General features: G+C 40.5%; 2 protein-coding genes across 2 annotated transcripts in view; one reads left to right on the plus strand and one right to left on the minus strand.

The window, feature by feature from the left end:
* Positions 1-498: 498 nt before the first annotated feature.
* Positions 499-886, minus strand: LOC123639390 (translation machinery-associated protein 7). Its single transcript, XM_045553132.1, has one exon. The coding sequence runs from the start codon at positions 848-850 to the stop codon at positions 656-658; it is 195 nt and encodes a 64-aa protein (XP_045409088.1). The 5' UTR covers positions 851-886; the 3' UTR covers positions 499-655.
* A 7,463-nt stretch (positions 887-8,349) lies between these two features.
* The window catches only part of SLC5A8 (solute carrier family 5 member 8), a 46,592-nt gene continuing 38,059 nt past the window's right edge, over positions 8,350-16,882 (plus strand). The window contains exons 1-3 of the mRNA XM_045553133.1: positions 8,350-8,721; positions 13,694-13,759; positions 15,782-15,833. Coding sequence (XP_045409089.1) covers positions 8,371-8,721; positions 13,694-13,759; positions 15,782-15,833 — 469 coding nt within the window. The 5' untranslated portion in view covers positions 8,350-8,370. The remainder of the gene's footprint in view (positions 8,722-13,693; positions 13,760-15,781; positions 15,834-16,882) is intronic.

A 16,882-nucleotide genomic window follows, 5' to 3' on the forward strand; every position in this document is an offset into this window, starting at 1 on the left:
TCACCCAGCACAATCGATACTGGAATCCAGGTCTTGGACTTCCAGTTCAATGTGCTTTAACTTGTGATATTATTGATACTCTTTATTTATTTTATTGTTTTTAGAGACAGAGTCTCACTCTGTTGCCCTAGGCTGGAGTGCAGTGGTACAATCATAGCTCAGTATAGCCTGCACCTTGAACTCCTGGGCTCAAGTGATCCTCCTGCCTCATCCTCTTGAGATGTTGGGACTACAGACATGAGCCACTGCACCCAGCCCCTCTTTTTTTTTTAATAAAACAATGTAATATTTCAAAAAAATTGAAAATTTTAGCAAAAAACAATCACCCATAATCACAACCTTCTAATAGCTATTATGTTATTATGTATTTCCTTCTAACATTTCTTTATTTTCATATGTTTAACATAACCATAGCCATTAATTATGTGTTTCTGTTTTTTAAAACAAAACAAAGTATTTTCTTACCTACAATTTGAATAAATATTTAATGTTCATTCCTTTTTTTTTTTTTAAACAAAAGTTTATTCTTAAATGTACAATAGGCTCCAAGACAACACTTCATTTTAGCTATAGGTGGCAAAAGATGTTATGGCAGGGAATACAGATGTTTAAATAGGAATCAAGGGTCATCATTGCCTCAGGCACATGGAACAGCTTACTTTTTGCCAGATTTCTTAATTCCACCTGTAGCTAGGGGGCCCTTCCCCGCGGCCTTCGCTTTTAGCTCCTCGAGTTTCTTCTGCTCCTCTTTTTGTTTCTGCTTGAACGCCTTATCTTCCTCGTCCATCTCCTTGGCCTGCTTCTTGGGCTGTTTCAGGGGCTTTTTCTTGCCACCTTCGCGGCCGGACATGGCACCACCGCCCCTTCCCCAGACCCTGCCACCGGAAAAGGCTAATGTTCATTCTTATTTGTTTATTGAATATGTCCATGCACCGGGTACTGTTCTAAGTAAAACAACCTCACTATCCTCACAGAGCTAACATTCTAGTGGGGCAAACATAGAATACGTAAATAAACAAGTAATGTACAATATTTCTCCATCAATGAGGAGAATTCGTTCCTGAATAAACGTCCTTATGGAGTGAATTCTCATAGGTTGAAAATGTACCTAACATTAATTTTGACAAGAAAAACATTTTTTCTCTTGAGTTCCCCAATTAACACCCATTTATGCTAAAATAACACCAATCTCATTAAAATAGACACAGTTATCTCCTGAGTAATAGTTATCATAGGACTTAATGTCTATGCTCACAAAGCATATCTATGATACTCAGTGTCTATGTAATTCAATGTTTAATGGCAAAAAGAAAAAAATGAACCATAATGTCTAAACACATTGATGACGATGATGTCCAAGATGATTATTTCTGTGAGTATTTTAAAGGAGAAACCTAAGGCAACCCGAATGATTTCTAAGACTGCAAAGATGATACATGGTAACTTATGCTGAATGTGCTCAGTGGCTTGCTAGGCCCAGGGAATCTAAATCCATTCTCCTAAATGTGAAGAATGTCTCATAAGCTAAAGTTGAGGAACTAACTAAACCCATTAAAGTCTATTTCATATAACACTCCCCACCTCAATAGAGTCCTATCCAGGTCAGGACTGAATAGTGTAATGGCAGCTCGTGATAAGTGGTAGGAAAAATAGGACAGGGAGGACAGGGAATGATGGGGGTGAGGATGGAGGCATCGTGACATTGAATTATATAGACATTGAGTCTGGTGTGAGGGGGCCCCCTGAGGGAGGGCTAAGTGGTAGGAGCTGATGCTGGCCAGGTAGCCAGGCGCTGGCTGTGCTCAAGACCTGAGCACTTTGGAAGCCAGTGGAAGAGTTCGAGCAAGGGGAGACCCAATGAGATACATAGATGAAAAGTAGGCTCTGAGTTGGTGAGATAAGTTAGGAAACTATCGTGGGATTCAGCTGAGAAAAGGAGGTAACTTGGGTCAGGGTTACAGTAGTGCAGACAGAAAGTAGTCCTATTTTAGTTGTATTTTGAAGGTCAAGCCAAATGGATCCACTTTGAGTTGACTGATACATGAGAGGAAAAGAGGAATCAGTTCCAACGCATACTCCGTGCAGGCCTTGCTCCTATGCTTTACATATACTAATAACAACAATACTGAATGCCTTTCTTGTGCCTTCCCTATGCCAGATTCTAAATGCTTTAACATACATTCACGCACAACCCCCTTACAGCAATCCCATATGGTAGGCACTGTTGTCATCTCCATTTTCAGATGAGAAAACGGAGGCACAGAGAGATTCAATGGTTTGTTTAAGGTTAATCCATGTAGGGAAATGCTGGAGCTGAGCTTTCGTCCCAGGCATTGTGGCTGCAGAGTTGAGATCCATAACCACTGCAAACACTGGTTTTGGTCTGAGCAACTAACCGGGTGGGTGGTGTTGCCATGGGCTTGGACAAGAATATCTCCGGCAGAGCGGAGTGGGGGAGTGGATATCAAAGGTCTGGGTTTTAGTCTTTTGGTCATGCTGAGTGTGACTTCTGCAGGGAGATGTTGTTGTATGGCCACCGGGTGTAAAGCATCTTCACGCTCCGGAGTTGTCAATTTGGTGGCTGTGCAACGTAATGTGTTTAGCTAGAAACATTTTGCTTAGTTTTCCATGTATCTGCCATCACTTTATCACCACACTTTTAGAAGAAACTGCTAAGACTTCTTTCTTATAGAGGTCAAACTCTAAGGCAACCTGGACGTTCCATTGTTTTTTCTTAGAGATGGCTCCACACAGAGCCTTGAACCTGCTCTATTTGGGACTAGCACCTCACTCCTTCTGTCAGGATCGCCCATTTCCTGACTCCCGTGTCTTCCTGTTTGTGCATTTCTAACCCCTCTGTTTTCATCGAGCACATCTTCCAGAAGTTTCATGAGACATGATGTGTAGGGAATACAGTTTTTGAGACCTTGCATATTTGAAAACATGTTTATTTTCCTCTCACACTGAGTTGATAGTTTGGGTATAGAATTTTAGGTTGAAAATAATTTTTCCTAAAAAACTTTGAAGGTATTGTTTTATCATCTTCTGATCTTCAGTGTTGCTGTTGAGAAATCTGATGCCATTCTGATTTCTGATCTTTGTACATGACCTATTTTCTCTCTCTCTGTCTCTCTCTCTCTCTCTGGAAACTTTTAAAATTGTTTCTGTGTGGTTCTGACATTTCAGGATGTTGGTTCTTGATGTGGGTCTTTTTAAAGTCACTGTCTACACACTTGGTGAGCACTTTCAATCTGAAGAATATGTTCTTACGATTTTTAGAAATTTTCTTGAATTTTCCTTTGATAGTTTCCTCCCCTCTACTTGCTCTCTAGAATCTCTAGAGAATTCTAGGAATGTTTTAGGAATTGAACATCTAATTTTCTTTTCTTTTTACTCCTATTTTTCATCTCTGGGTATTTTTGTTCCACTTTATAGAAGTTTTCCTCAACTTTATCTTCTAACTCTTCCACTGATCGTTAATTTCTGTTCCTATATCTTTTAATTCCCAAGAGCTCCTTCTTATTTCTACATTTGACATTTTAATAGCAAAATTTTCACATTTTATGAATGCAAAATTTTCCTTCTTTTCTCAGAAAAATGTTAAGTCTAATTTTTAAAGGGTTTCCTTTGCCACCTGCATTGACTATTTGCTTAATGTTTCTTTTACAGTTTATTTTGGACTCTGTCTCATATACTCCACTAAAATGGCATCAAAGGAATAAAAATGTTGGTTAGCCTATAAGGACAAAGAGAAGGAGAAAAGAGATGACTGCAGAAAAATACCACTTATCAATTGTATTCAGTACAATTTTGGAAGAAGAATGCAGATAAACAAGTGTAAATTGACTTTGATTTCAGCTTTCTTCACTTGCTAAATATGTTAAGGGAAGGAAGCCAATAAGAACAAAATGATTTGTACTATAGTACTCTCCCCAACCCCCACAAGAAGTGTCAAAAACCAAAGATGCCATATGTCTCTAAAGGTGAAGATATAGGGTAGAATGAAAAACCCGAAGACTTTTATAAGGAGTTCTTAGAGACCACACCCTTTCTCCTTTGCTAGGCTGGGCAACTAAGTAACTGCCCCTCCCCACTTCTTGGCAGAAAACTAAAGATACTCTTTCTGGAGAGGTTAAACTAAAAAAAAAAAAAAAAAAAAAAAAAGCAACTCTGGCTTGAGGACACTAGTCATAACTAAGGGCTGGAGTGAAGCATTTTCCTGGAAAACAAGGATTAGAGGAAGTTTGCCTAATGCATAGTGAGACACCCCATGCCCGACCTGCCCATCCTTTCCCCTACCAGACTCCCAGCATGCTTAATATCAGACTTACACTCTCTTAGGCAAGACCAGGGGGGAATTCCTTTCTGGAGAAACCCACTACCTCAATGATTACACAAAAGTTGACCCTTACTAAACGCTGAAAGGAGAACCTGGAGGAGTTTCACAGCTCTCATTATCTAGCAGGAAGTACTCCAGAGCATCAGATGAAACTTCTGCAAGTTTATTGAGTGAGTTGCTTCTATTACTTAATAAAAGTACTTGGTGGTCCAACTTAGAACTGATTCCATTGAGGAGGTGAGAGTGAGACCCAGATAAGAAAGAAACAAAATAAAAGAACAGATGTGAGGGGTAGAGATGCTATAAGTGTTGATTGATTCACATCTTTCTCAATTCAAGCTATGTGATGACACCGGTTATTGTTACTCACTCTAAGTTCCCAAGTTACTCAAACAGGGTTTCTCGGTGGAAGGGACATTAAGCAAGCACTCTGTAGAGGAATCCTATACCCTTCTCTTCCTTTGCCATTTCAAAAGGATATTCTTGAAGCCCTCTAGCAACTATCATTGTGATTTCAAGGCAAAGAATAAGCAGACGCAGGGAATCGTGTTGGGAGGATATCTTCCTTTAATTTTCCTCTCAAAATGAGAGAAAAGAGGCTTTCCCTGCCCCCTGATAAGAAGACACATGAGTAAGCCTAGATTCAGGGTCCAATAAGATCACTTTCAGATTTCCAAATTTCACTTTTATAAATTTTGGGGAAATTCTCAATGCCAACAGGCATTGTAAAGTAGCATCAGTACAATAACAAGGTTAGCATTTTCTTTACACAACAACCGGTACTGGGTTTTGGAGATTTACAAAGATGAGCAAGCAACAGTCCCTTTTCCCAAGGAGCTTATGATCTTTCCCAAGAGACAGTAAAATGGCATGAATGATTAACAGAGCAGACACCTGTCAGAGTGCCTCGCCAGCTTACCACCCTCTTAAGTGGAGACCTAGTCCCCCCTCCCCACCCCCAGGGTGAATCTGGGCAGCCACAAAGGGGACCCTGTCCTTCTGGCTGCAGCCTATTAGATTAGATGTTTAGGGACACATGACACAAGCCGAACCCTCGATTTCCTCTCTAAGGGATTTAAAATTAGCATTCAAAGGCACTAATCAGTCTCTACTGTCCACTGATTTAAGGGCATATAAGCACTGGCTTTGATATCTCCGACCAAATACCAGTGGCAATGCAGAGAAAACCCATCTGGAGAGAGAGAGGGAAGAACAAAGCAGCCACGTGGAGTGGCTTTCCAGTCCTGCTTTTGGCCTCATGGAATCCATGAGATGATACTCCTTCATTAAGAACCTTGATTCAAACAGTTAGAATACTGTACCACTATGAAGGACAAGAAATGAGTATAAACATGCTAAGAGCGCCCCAAGAAAGAGAGAGAGCACCTCTGGTTGTGGAGCAGGTGGGATTAGGAACAGTGAAATAGTTCATGACAAATTTTGACAATTGACTCCAACTTAAATGATGGGTAAGATTCTAATAGGAGGAGATGGGTTGAGAGCAGTAGTGAAAGAAAGGAACCATGTGAGGGAGAGAAAATTGGGGGGCATGTTCCATGATGAGTGGGGATGGCTAGGTTTTCTGGTGAAAATTCAAGAGCTCTTGGAGCAGATTCTGTCCTTGCATTAGCTGTGACACAATTCAGCATATTCTAGGTCCTTTTTCCACTTGGAAATAATTACCGCCGTCTATTAATATAAATCCATTCTCCCTGGCCTCCCTCTAACTACTTTGCTTTAAAAAAAATCAAAGAGGCCATTCAGGAAAACTCCTGTATTTCTAAAAAAGAAACCTACTCCAACAAGATATGAAATAACTTATAATGCAATGCTGTAATTTTTGATATAAATGTCATCCTTGTTTCCTTGCTACAGGATAATTAGTAACTAAACATTTCGCAGTAATGGGAAGTGAGTGATAGGAAATTATCTGTATCAATGGCCTACAGATGTGGCAAAGGGCCACTGATTACTTTTCTGGGGAAAAAGGATGTTTTGCCAAATTTTAAAAATACTCCAAAACATGCGGCTGAAAAAAAAGTACATATACACTTTTGTCTTTAAACCACAATTTTCCACAAAATATTAAATGTGAATATACTTCTACAACTTGAAAGAACTATACAGTTATAAGGCATTACATAAATAAGCACATGACATTTTTATATGCTTATAAGTACATTGATTAGTGAGAGGAATAAAGCTAAAATAATAGGAAAGTTCTGGAGAGAAACAAAAAATGTGAAGATTTGTACTTTATAGCTAATATCATCTATCTTATTTAGGGAAGGATCTAGTTTTTCTACTATAATAACTTTTAGACAACAAGCCAATGAAAGTTTAAATTGGAAGGCAGCTCATATAACTCCCTTAACTGTTGACTTGTTAACAATTTTAAATATTCTTTACCCCCAAGCCAATCTTTATCATAGCATTGTATTTAGAACTTCTGTGAACTCAAAACCCCATCCTTCCTTCACCAACTGTCTGACAAAGATATATATGTATGTATTATTTCAAATAAAGACTATATGTAAATATGTGTATATAACATAATGTGTAAATACAGTAAATTTCACACAGGTGGGACATAATTCCAAACCACATATTTGTTTAAATGATTGAATTACTTGGATTAACTTCTATTTCCCTCTTTATTTCCTTCTGAAAATGCTATGCAAATAACACCAGTTTACAAAAAATAAAATCCAATATAGCTTTCTTCACACACCAAGTTGGACTAAATGCATTCTGTGGATTATTTACTAAGGATCAACTGGTAAATTATAGAGATGTGTGAAAATGAACAAGGACAGCCAGAAATAGACTTATGGCTGGGCACATTTGGCTAGCGTGTACATTTTAGCAGGAAAACTTGAGAATTATATTACTTTGTGAGCATGACTCCTGCGTTATTAGTAATATTTCAAGACAAGCCACTTAAAATATGTCCTGAGCGCTGATTCTAGAAATGCTCTTCTCTTCTGTGTGTTTGCAAGTGTCTTTATTTAAGTATACACATTTGTGCCTACCTTTAACACATATCTACATTTGAACTCCACAAAGTGTAGCACTATGGTTAAGAGAATAAGCTCTGAAATCAGACCTAGATTAAAAATGTTAATCACCATCTCCTTGGGCAAGTGACTTAACCATTTTAAAGCAGTTTAAAGCACTTTCCTCTTTTGAAAAATGGAGATAATTCAGTTTTCAAGAGCAATAGAATTATGTTAATGTATTTTAATAAAAGGTGCCAAACATGTATGTGTCACATCCTAAGGCTCATTAAACAGTAGGAATTATTATTAATATTACAGCAACTATCATTTCTACCACAAACTGTAGGGCATCAGAAATGTTTGTTGAGTAAAAACGAAGGCAACCAATAAATAGCACAGACTTTTTCCTCTCCTCTATACCCGTTTACCTGTCTAAGGACTGTGATCTCAGCTCACTGCAGACTGTCACCCACATCAACCTATTGTCACCCATTAACCTATCAAGTAAAGAAATCTCAAAACTCTCCGCACATCCCGCAAGGACCCAGACTGGACTGTTGAACTGGAAAGCTCAAATTCCAGGCGTGACAATTGATTGCCCTTCGTCCCTCACTCCCCCGACCGGTCGCCTACTCATTTAAAGGGTGCGTCCCCTCTGGTGCCACTTGGTAAAATCTGCGCTGAGCGCTCTCTGTGGATTCGCCGGACGTGGCTGGAGGCGCCAGTTCTCACCTGCCTGGGTGTCCCCGGCGCCGTGGCGATCCCGGGCACCCCACCCAGTCCCGCACCCGGTGAGCGCTCAGTCCCAGACCTGAGTTTTAGGGGCCCGGCTCGCAGCGGTGGGCGCAGGGATCACTGCCAGCCCGTGCCCCCCCTCCCACCTTGGCGGGGCGCTCAGGGTCGGCGAGGACAGACACCTGGGGGACGGACACCCGGGGGACCCCTGCAGTCCGCCCGCCCCCCGCAGCGCGCCACTCCCGCCGGGAATACGAAGCGAGCGCCCGGGGGCCGAGGCCACAGCGCCGGGGGGCCATGGAAAGGGCGCAGGAAATCGGCACCTTCGTGGTGTGGGACTACGTGGTGTTCGCCGGCATGCTGCTCATCTCAGCCGCCGTCGGCATCTACTACGCCTTCGCGGGGGGCGGCCAGCAGACCTCCGAGGACTTCCTGATCGGCGGCCGCAGAATGACCGCGGTGCCCGTGGCGCTGTCCCTCGCCGCCAGCTTCATGTCGGCGATCACGATCCTGGGCACCCCCTCCGAGGTCTACCGGTTTGGGGCCATATACAGCATCTTTGCCTTCACTTACTTCTTTGTGATCGTCCTCACCGCGGAGGTCTTCCTCCCGGTGTTCTACAAACTGGGAATTACCAGCACCTACGAGGTAAAGGGGGGAGGGTGGCCTGGGGCGGTGGAGGTGGGGGACTCTTCGGGCTTCTGGAGGAATTTTCTTAGGGGCACACTCTCACCACCACCTGGAAATCTCTCCCTGTCCACGCTCATCACCTGCCCTCCCCCAACCCCGTCCCGTTCCCTCCCCTCTCCCCACCTGTCCGGGGAGAAGTGTCCGGCAAGGGCGGGGGTGGGGGGGCCAATCTTGGGATTTACTCTCCTGAGCTCAGTGAAACCAGAGGCTTCCAAAGTAAAGGGAGTGGACTGGACTAGTGTTCACTAAGGTGCTTTCTACCTTTAACATCTTTGATTCCCAGTCAAGGGGAAAGACTTTAAAACTTTGTATTTGCAGGGAAGGGTAAGTCACTCAAATCTCAGCTCCTCCTCCTTGAAATGATTCCTCCAGCCCCAGGTCCTCAGCACCATTCAGTTTTCCAGGATAGCTGGTGAAGAATTTGTGCTCCCCCCCCTCCACACACACACCCTGCCCACCAGGAGCAGGTGCCCAGGCGGTTAAGGTGCTGTATCTCTTGTCTCAGTACCTGCGTTTCAGGCCAGATTTTTACCACTTACTAGCTAGGTGATACTGGCCAATTTATTTAACCTTTTGTGCCTATTTCTTCATCTCAGAAAGACTAATAATAACAACACCTACTTCATCTGGTTGTTGGGAGGATTAAATGAGATGATGCAAGGTGTAGCATTTAGGATGGTGCCCGGCACAGAATAGTAAGTGCTGGATAAATATTGGCCATAATTATTGTGGTGGTGCTAGTGGTGGTGGTCATTACCTTGGGATCAGTAGGAAAATTAGACCACAAGGTTCTCAAACAGCCCAGTCTTCTCTATGGAAAGATAATGAAGGAAAACTGTCTTTCCTCTATTGCTCAGGTTCCCTGATTACAGGTTTTCTCAAGTTGTCCGCAGGAAACGGCTTTGCAAAGAAGATGAATGTTTTGGTTTAGTTTAAAGAACTGTTGATTGGGGGAGGGGGGTAAAGGCTCAGGGGAGCCATGTGGCCACTTCCATGCTCTCAGTGGTTGCTTTCACCCAGGCGCTGATCCACCAGCTCCGTGGACAAGCCCGCAGAAGTTTCCTCTTTAATAGGCTATTACCCAGGATGGCTCCAACCCAGGGCCACTGGAAGGTGGTTTCCTAGTGAGGCTGGTTCAACTGGTGCTGGGGACAGGGCGCCAGTGGCACAACGAGCATTGGTGACAAGCTCTGCTTGGGCTCTAGTGACATCTTCCAGGGTGAGGCACCCCTGGGGCAGCACTGCCTTCCACTCACTCTGGTCACTGTGTGTGGGAGAGCTCACTCATCACCCCAGAAGTGAGCAGGATGGAATTTCTCTGTTTTGCTCAGAGGTGACAAACTGGCTGCCCCAGGCTGAGTTTAGTCCCCAGTCATAGTTTTTTTTTTTTTTTTGTGTGTGTGTGTGTATGTGTTTTTTGAGCCTTATAGTGTTTTGGAAAAAAAAATGTTAATAATTTATTATTTAACTCTGACATCTTTTGAAAACTGAGAAGACTGGTGACACCAGGCCCGCATTGCCTGTGGCCTCTGGAACTCTAGTTTATAGCCATTGCTCTCACTTTCTATTAACTTCTAGACTGAGGTCTTATTGTGTTTGCATAGTTCCTTTCTTATGGTGGCGAAATCTTTATTTGTACTTATGTCTGTCTCAAAAAAATGTGAAAGGGAAAATGGACAGGGGTGAAGGTAATTCTTGCTTCCAGGGAGGTATGAGAGAACATATTTCTTAGTGGATGTGAGGAATAGTCCAACATATTAATAGATGAACACCTGGCCAATGTCACTCATGTATATTACCTGATGGGACCTGCAGGCATTTCAGTCTGTGAGCTATGATCTGTAGCTAACCAACTCCAAAACTTGGAAAGGTTTTTAAAAGTCTGGCAAGAGGACTTCAGTCCCCACAGATGAATGCTGCTCTCGTAATCACTGACCCGTGCGTCTTCAGGGCTGCAGCATTAACTCCATCAGAAACGGAATTTCCACACGTTTACAGCGGTAGAGGTTAAGTGAGCAGGGGATCCACCTAAAACTGGCAAAAAGCTAAAGTTCAATGAACGCTTCATACATGCCGGGCACTGGGCTGCAGGTTTTACATACATTATCTGACTCAATACAGAACAGCCCTTAGGAGGGAGGTACTGTCAGAGCCCCATTGTGCAGGCAAAGAGACTCAGAGTAAGTTAAGCTACTAAGAGAGTGTGAAGCAAGGTAGACATATGCCTGGCAGCACACTGGCTGTTTCTGAAGGCTCTGGGGAGTCTGTTATAACTCCAGGCAGGGCTTATACCAGGACAGAGAGAACAAGGGAAGCAATACAGGACATAGGGCGTTGTGGTCACGCTACAGGTATCCGCCACTAGAGGGGCCAGGCAATTGAGGACAGGGAAGCCAGGCAACATGGTATGAGCCTGACAATTGGCCATGGCAAAGGCTTTTTTGTGGAAACATTTGTTTGTTGTTTTATGCTGAGAGGTGGAGCCACTTATACAGAGTACGTGGTACCTTGAGTAATAGATACCCTGGCATTCTTGATCAAGTATGAAATGGGTCCCTATTTAAGTTTCTTTAGCTAAAATTGGCTGTTCACAAGCACTTTTTTCAATTTATCACTGCCTTCATAACATAGGCCTGACAGGTGTTTAGCAACTTCCAGACTCACAGAGTGGCACGAAGTATAATGCAGGAATCCAATTTAATTCAACACTTCTTCGGGATCTTTCTGGATCCAGCTAAATCTGTGTTTGAACTGAGTTGCTCAGACCTTACTATGTATTTATTTATATCAACAGAAGTCTTAGTATCCCTAAGTTATTCAAAGTTCTGAGGACTGGGAATGATCTTGGTTGACTGTAAGCACATATTGTCTGTCTGTAGTTTTGTCTGGGAATTCTAGAGCTATTCTCTAACCTACTGCATGGTGACTTGGGCTTCTGGTTAGGTCTCCATGTATTTCTTCAGCAGCCTAATAACCTATTGGCTGAGACTTTTTGGTTCTGTCTGGAGTTGGTCTTGTGTGAGCTTAAACCATAGGTTTTCCTGGATCAACTGATCTTGGGGAAAAAATTAATATATACAAGTTGTTTGGTTCAACTCGCTACATTCTTACCCCTGTCACATTTTTTCTCCTAAGTTTTCTTTAGTCTCCAGCAATTTGGATACTTGTACCTAGAAGGCAAAGACTTCTTTGTCTATTCATGTTCATTCATGTGTTTAGGAGTTTTTAGATGTTTACTAAAAGAACTCTGAAGCAATAACACTGTCCGGTTTCCAGGCTTTGAAAATTTCTCCAGTTTTCTAAAAAGTCTTCCAAAATATCCTTGAATGATTTTGACATATGTAATTCTCTGAGATTTGAGTTTCTTGAGGCATATGGATTTGGACACCACTAGCTTCTTAAAATTTTACTTTTGAATGAACAGGTTATGACATTTTCCCATTCATTTATATCATTGGAAAGTCTCCATACTCTACATTAAGAGGGAAAAGAATTGTTACTATGCTCCTCTTTTTAAAGAGAAGAAACCTTAGATTTGGACAGTGATTGCCTCAAACTCTTCCTCCAATGCACTATACTGAGCTGTGTATTTGTCACCCATCAGTGATATTTGGAGGCCCTACTATGTGTCAGTGCCATCCACTCACTTATTGAGTCTTAAACACGTGGTCAAGTTGTTTACTTATGTATGTGTAATAATGTGGTTATGTGCATGGATTTTGGCATCGAAGGTTTTATATTTGTGTTGTTGTCCTGCCAATTACTAGGTTGCAAACATGGTATTCTCTCTGAGTCCCGGTGTCCCCATCTCTAACACAAGCTTATGCATAGTACCTGCCTCATAGACTTGTTGGGAAGATGCACACAGCAAATGCTCCGTGTTAGCTATGATTATGGAGCAAAAATGTCAGATGTCTTTTCCTTCGATTATTACCTAATGCCAGTTTTTCCTTCTTTTTTTCTGCTATATGAAAAGACTGTTGTCAGCCTTAAACTTCTTAGTAATAATATTCAAATTAAAGACTGTCTTAGACCCCAGCACTGAAATTCCATGATTCTAACTCTGTAAAACCTATGTTATGGTATATCATATAATGTAGGAGACAAGCAGGCCATATATATAGCAGATTTCAAGGAGAGTGGGAGAAATTGGCAGAACCATTGGCTCTGAAGAGAAACTGACTTCAGTAATTTAAGTAAAAAAAGAAAAAAATGTGGAAGGACATGGGGGTAGCTCATAGAACAGAGTGAAAAGCTGAATAAGAAGGCCTTGGAAAGGACAGAAGCCACTCTGTCAGGATCAGTCTGCTCTCATTTTCTTGTATCTTGCTTCTGAGATTCAAACACCTGTTGGGAGAGAAGCTGATTGGCTGAACTGGTGTCATGTGACTTTCTCTTCATCAGTAAAGGCAGGGCACCTTGATTGACAATTTCATCACAACTGCCTGCAATCAATCACGAAGGGGTGATTCCCCAAGTGAGTCAAGGGTGATGTAAGGAGTAGATACCAAAAAAAAAAGAGGAGAACAATAGATTGTTCATCCTAAAAATAGAATGTAATTTTATTTGTATGATATTCCGGAAAAGGCCAAACTAGGGAAGGAGAACAGATCAGTGATTACTAGGGTTTGAGGGTGGGAGGAGGGCTTGACCACAAAGGCATGAGGGAGTTTTGTGGGGTGATGGAACTGTTTTGTGTCCTGATGGTGACTAGGTTTACATGAACCTATATGTGTGTTAAAACACATGGATCTGTACTCTAAAACAAGAGTCAATTTTGCTGTATGTAATAAAAATAATAATAACATAAAAATAGAAAATACAAATCAGTTATAAAATTGCCTTAAATTTCTAACTCTTCTTAAGATGATGATTAAAAAAACTGTCTAGAGGATTCACATAATAACTGCCTTTCCTTTTTTGGTGACAGTACTTAGAACTTCGATTTAACAAATATGTTCGTCTCTGTGGAACAATCCTCTTCATTGTTCAAACAGTAAGTAGCTCTCCCTTAATTTATTTTATCTTTTGTCATTTAAAATGTTTTTAACCATGGCATCTGGGTTAAGCTTACTTGGGAAACACATGACGGATAACAAAGAGATGTTGAAAATATGAGGAAACAAAAAGGGAAAACACTTGTCACTACACAGCATAAGCCATTGAGATCTTTAAACAGTGTTTCAGTAAATGCTTTGCTTCCTGGAAAACCAGAATGATTTAAGTGAATGTTAAATATCACATTGATCAAGTAACATTAGGAAAATACAATTTTTCCTTATTCCACCTGCTCCCACCTCCACCAGGTGACAGTAAGGGCATTTCTAGATGACAAAGATATTTGAGGGAGCTGTAGTAGCTGAAATGAGGAATTCTAACAAGGGGAAAGCAAGTTGCGTGTTTCACAGTATTTTTACTACATGTTGACACAAGTATGAAAAAATTAACTGACATGGGAAGACAGCAGGAAATAGTTTTCTTCATTTGAGAGCATACTTTACAAATCAGTGCTCTTTTAAAAATTGAACTACATGACCTGATCGTTGTGAGCTCTAGAGTTTTTAAAGACAAATAATCCAGTAATTCTAGAATATGCATATATGGATTTACTGATTGACGCAAAGGGAAAGCAAGGATTTGCCAAGTAGCCAGTGCTAGAGAACACTTCCCACTGCACATCCGGCCGCTGGAGGACTGTAATGATCATTGTTATGTCCCTTGTATTTGTCTTCCTCTTGGTAGCTAAGCACTTTAGGGCTGGTTTGGTAATGTAGGTGGAGGAAAGGGTTTTCATTATCATCTTTAATTATAATTTCATTTCTCCCATCAATAGCTACCTAAGTATTTGCTGCAGCGAGACAGAGTGCCTTTGTAAATTATTTAACTTGACTCCATTACATGTATTTGTAAATCACACAACTTAAATTTTATCAGTCCTTAACACTTGCTGTGTAAAAGGAAAGTGACCTTTGGGGTCTGGTAGAGGATCCGATACAGAGCCGCGCCTGCTAGCTGACATTCGCCAACTGTTCAGACCCTCTTTGGATCTTAGAAATGTCAACAGAAATAAGTGGGGATAAGGGTGTTAGGAAGGTGGCCCATGGTCACATTTTTATTAATAAAGTTTCAACTTGGACAGAATAATGACTGTGGAAAGCTAGTTCATTTTTGCAAAAAGAGAGGAGCTTTAGCACCTCCCATTTGAAAGACTTCCATAGCTTTACTTATGTAATATAAGCAAACATTATTTAATATTAATTATTATTTATTAACTATTTAATACTTAGTATGTTTTCTATAATGTGTTTTTATGGAATTAATCACAGAATTGGCTTCTATGGGATATATTTGAAAGATCAAATGCAATGAAAATGACATTTTGAGAAAAAGGCTGCATTTATCTTACTCATTGTTTTATCCCAAATCAACAAATATTTGCTGACTGTATGAATGAAAATAATAAATAATATTAAAAAGGTGGAATACAGTTTTTGTTGGCTTTTAGAATTTTTAGTGCAAATTTACACTTTTGTTTAATTTGTGGATATATAAACTTTTAAAAATCAGTTTAAAAATGTTTACTGTCTTCTCAATTAATTATGCAGTAATTAAAAATAGTTTAAAGACATATGATTGAGGGTCCATCCTCTTTTTAAATGAATATTTTTTCTTTTTTCTAATTGTTTTAGATCTAGGAAACTTGATTTCAAGCTTGAGTTGGTGGATCAGTGAGCATTTGCCCTAAGCACCACATAAAAAGTCCATATTTTTGCATAAAGTTGGTCATAAAAAATGTTTGTAACCTATGACCACACCAAAAATAAAAGAGAAGAATCAACTTTATTTAAATAACATTTTCAAGTTATAAGCAAATTTAATTAAGTACATGGAAACTGCTATTTTAAGTCACAATTGAAGTTATAAGAAAAAATCAATATTTTATTTTATAATTCATACATATAATTAATGAATTTTATAATTCATATAATTAATTTGGCTTTCTTTTCTTCCCCCCTAGATTCTGTATACTGGAATTGTTATCTATGCTCCTGCACTGGCTTTGAATCAAGGTATATTTTAGAGTTGCCAATTAGGTAACTCACATTTTGGGGTTCATTTTTAATAAACCTCTCTCCTTGGGGAGATGGGGAGATGAGCAGATGGAGGAATGCTTCTGGTAACCTATGTCAGCCTTACGAGGGGGGAGAGTAGGTTGAGTGTCAACTCTAGCGTCCAGGAGACTTTCCTGTAATTCTGCTCAGGTCCATTGTATTAATAAAATCTGGCAGGGAGAGAAGCTTTTCTTCTCCCCACTTCTTATATGGCCCAAAATGTAAGAGAAAGAGAGCTGTGTGATTTGCAATATCAGACTGCTCCTTGTGACAAAAGGACAAATAACTGTAGAGTTCTTACTAATACATTTAAGATGACTGTGCTGATCAACAAATTACCTGCATTCTCTAGAGTTGGGCAGATAAAAGCAGTGAGACTGGGATAGTTTATTGAGGCAAAGGTTCATGCTAGTTATATCTTTAAAAGGTTTCTGGGAAACTTCCATGTCCTTTGAATTTTTATCAATCGGAAGTGAGTTTATCTCTAAAACTTCCTTGTAGAATGGACAAGTGTTGATGGGAAGAATGCGGTGCAGTTCCTGGAGTTAATATAATATGGAGAAAACCTACTAACTCTACACTCTAATTTCTTAATTTTATGATAATAATTATTACCTACATTTATAAAGTACAACAGTATCATTACAAAGAGGAATTCCATTATGTAATGTGCTCTTGAACTCTGAATGCCGGGGCATGTTCCATGTCAATATTACCAGCACCATAACCAGATCATTTCATATGTCAAGAACTGAGTTGTAAACTTCATAAGTTACCTATTGGCTTTAAGTGTAATTAAAGATATTAGGGTTTTAAAGTGCAGTTCTGGGAATAATCAGTGCACTGACTTCAGTCTGTGAAGAAATCAAGGATTCTGTTCTTATCAGGTTTGAGCCACTCCCTGGGAGTAAATTAGGGAGACAGGGACTGCACTTTGATGACTAGAGTGTCAATTCTGTATTTGACCGTGAACAAGGCACAGGCATAGACACAGTACACGGTATGCA

This window comes from Lemur catta, chromosome 6 (genome assembly GCF_020740605.2).
Source record: "Lemur catta isolate mLemCat1 chromosome 6, mLemCat1.pri, whole genome shotgun sequence".
Classification (NCBI taxonomy): Eukaryota; Metazoa; Chordata; class Mammalia; order Primates; family Lemuridae; genus Lemur; species Lemur catta.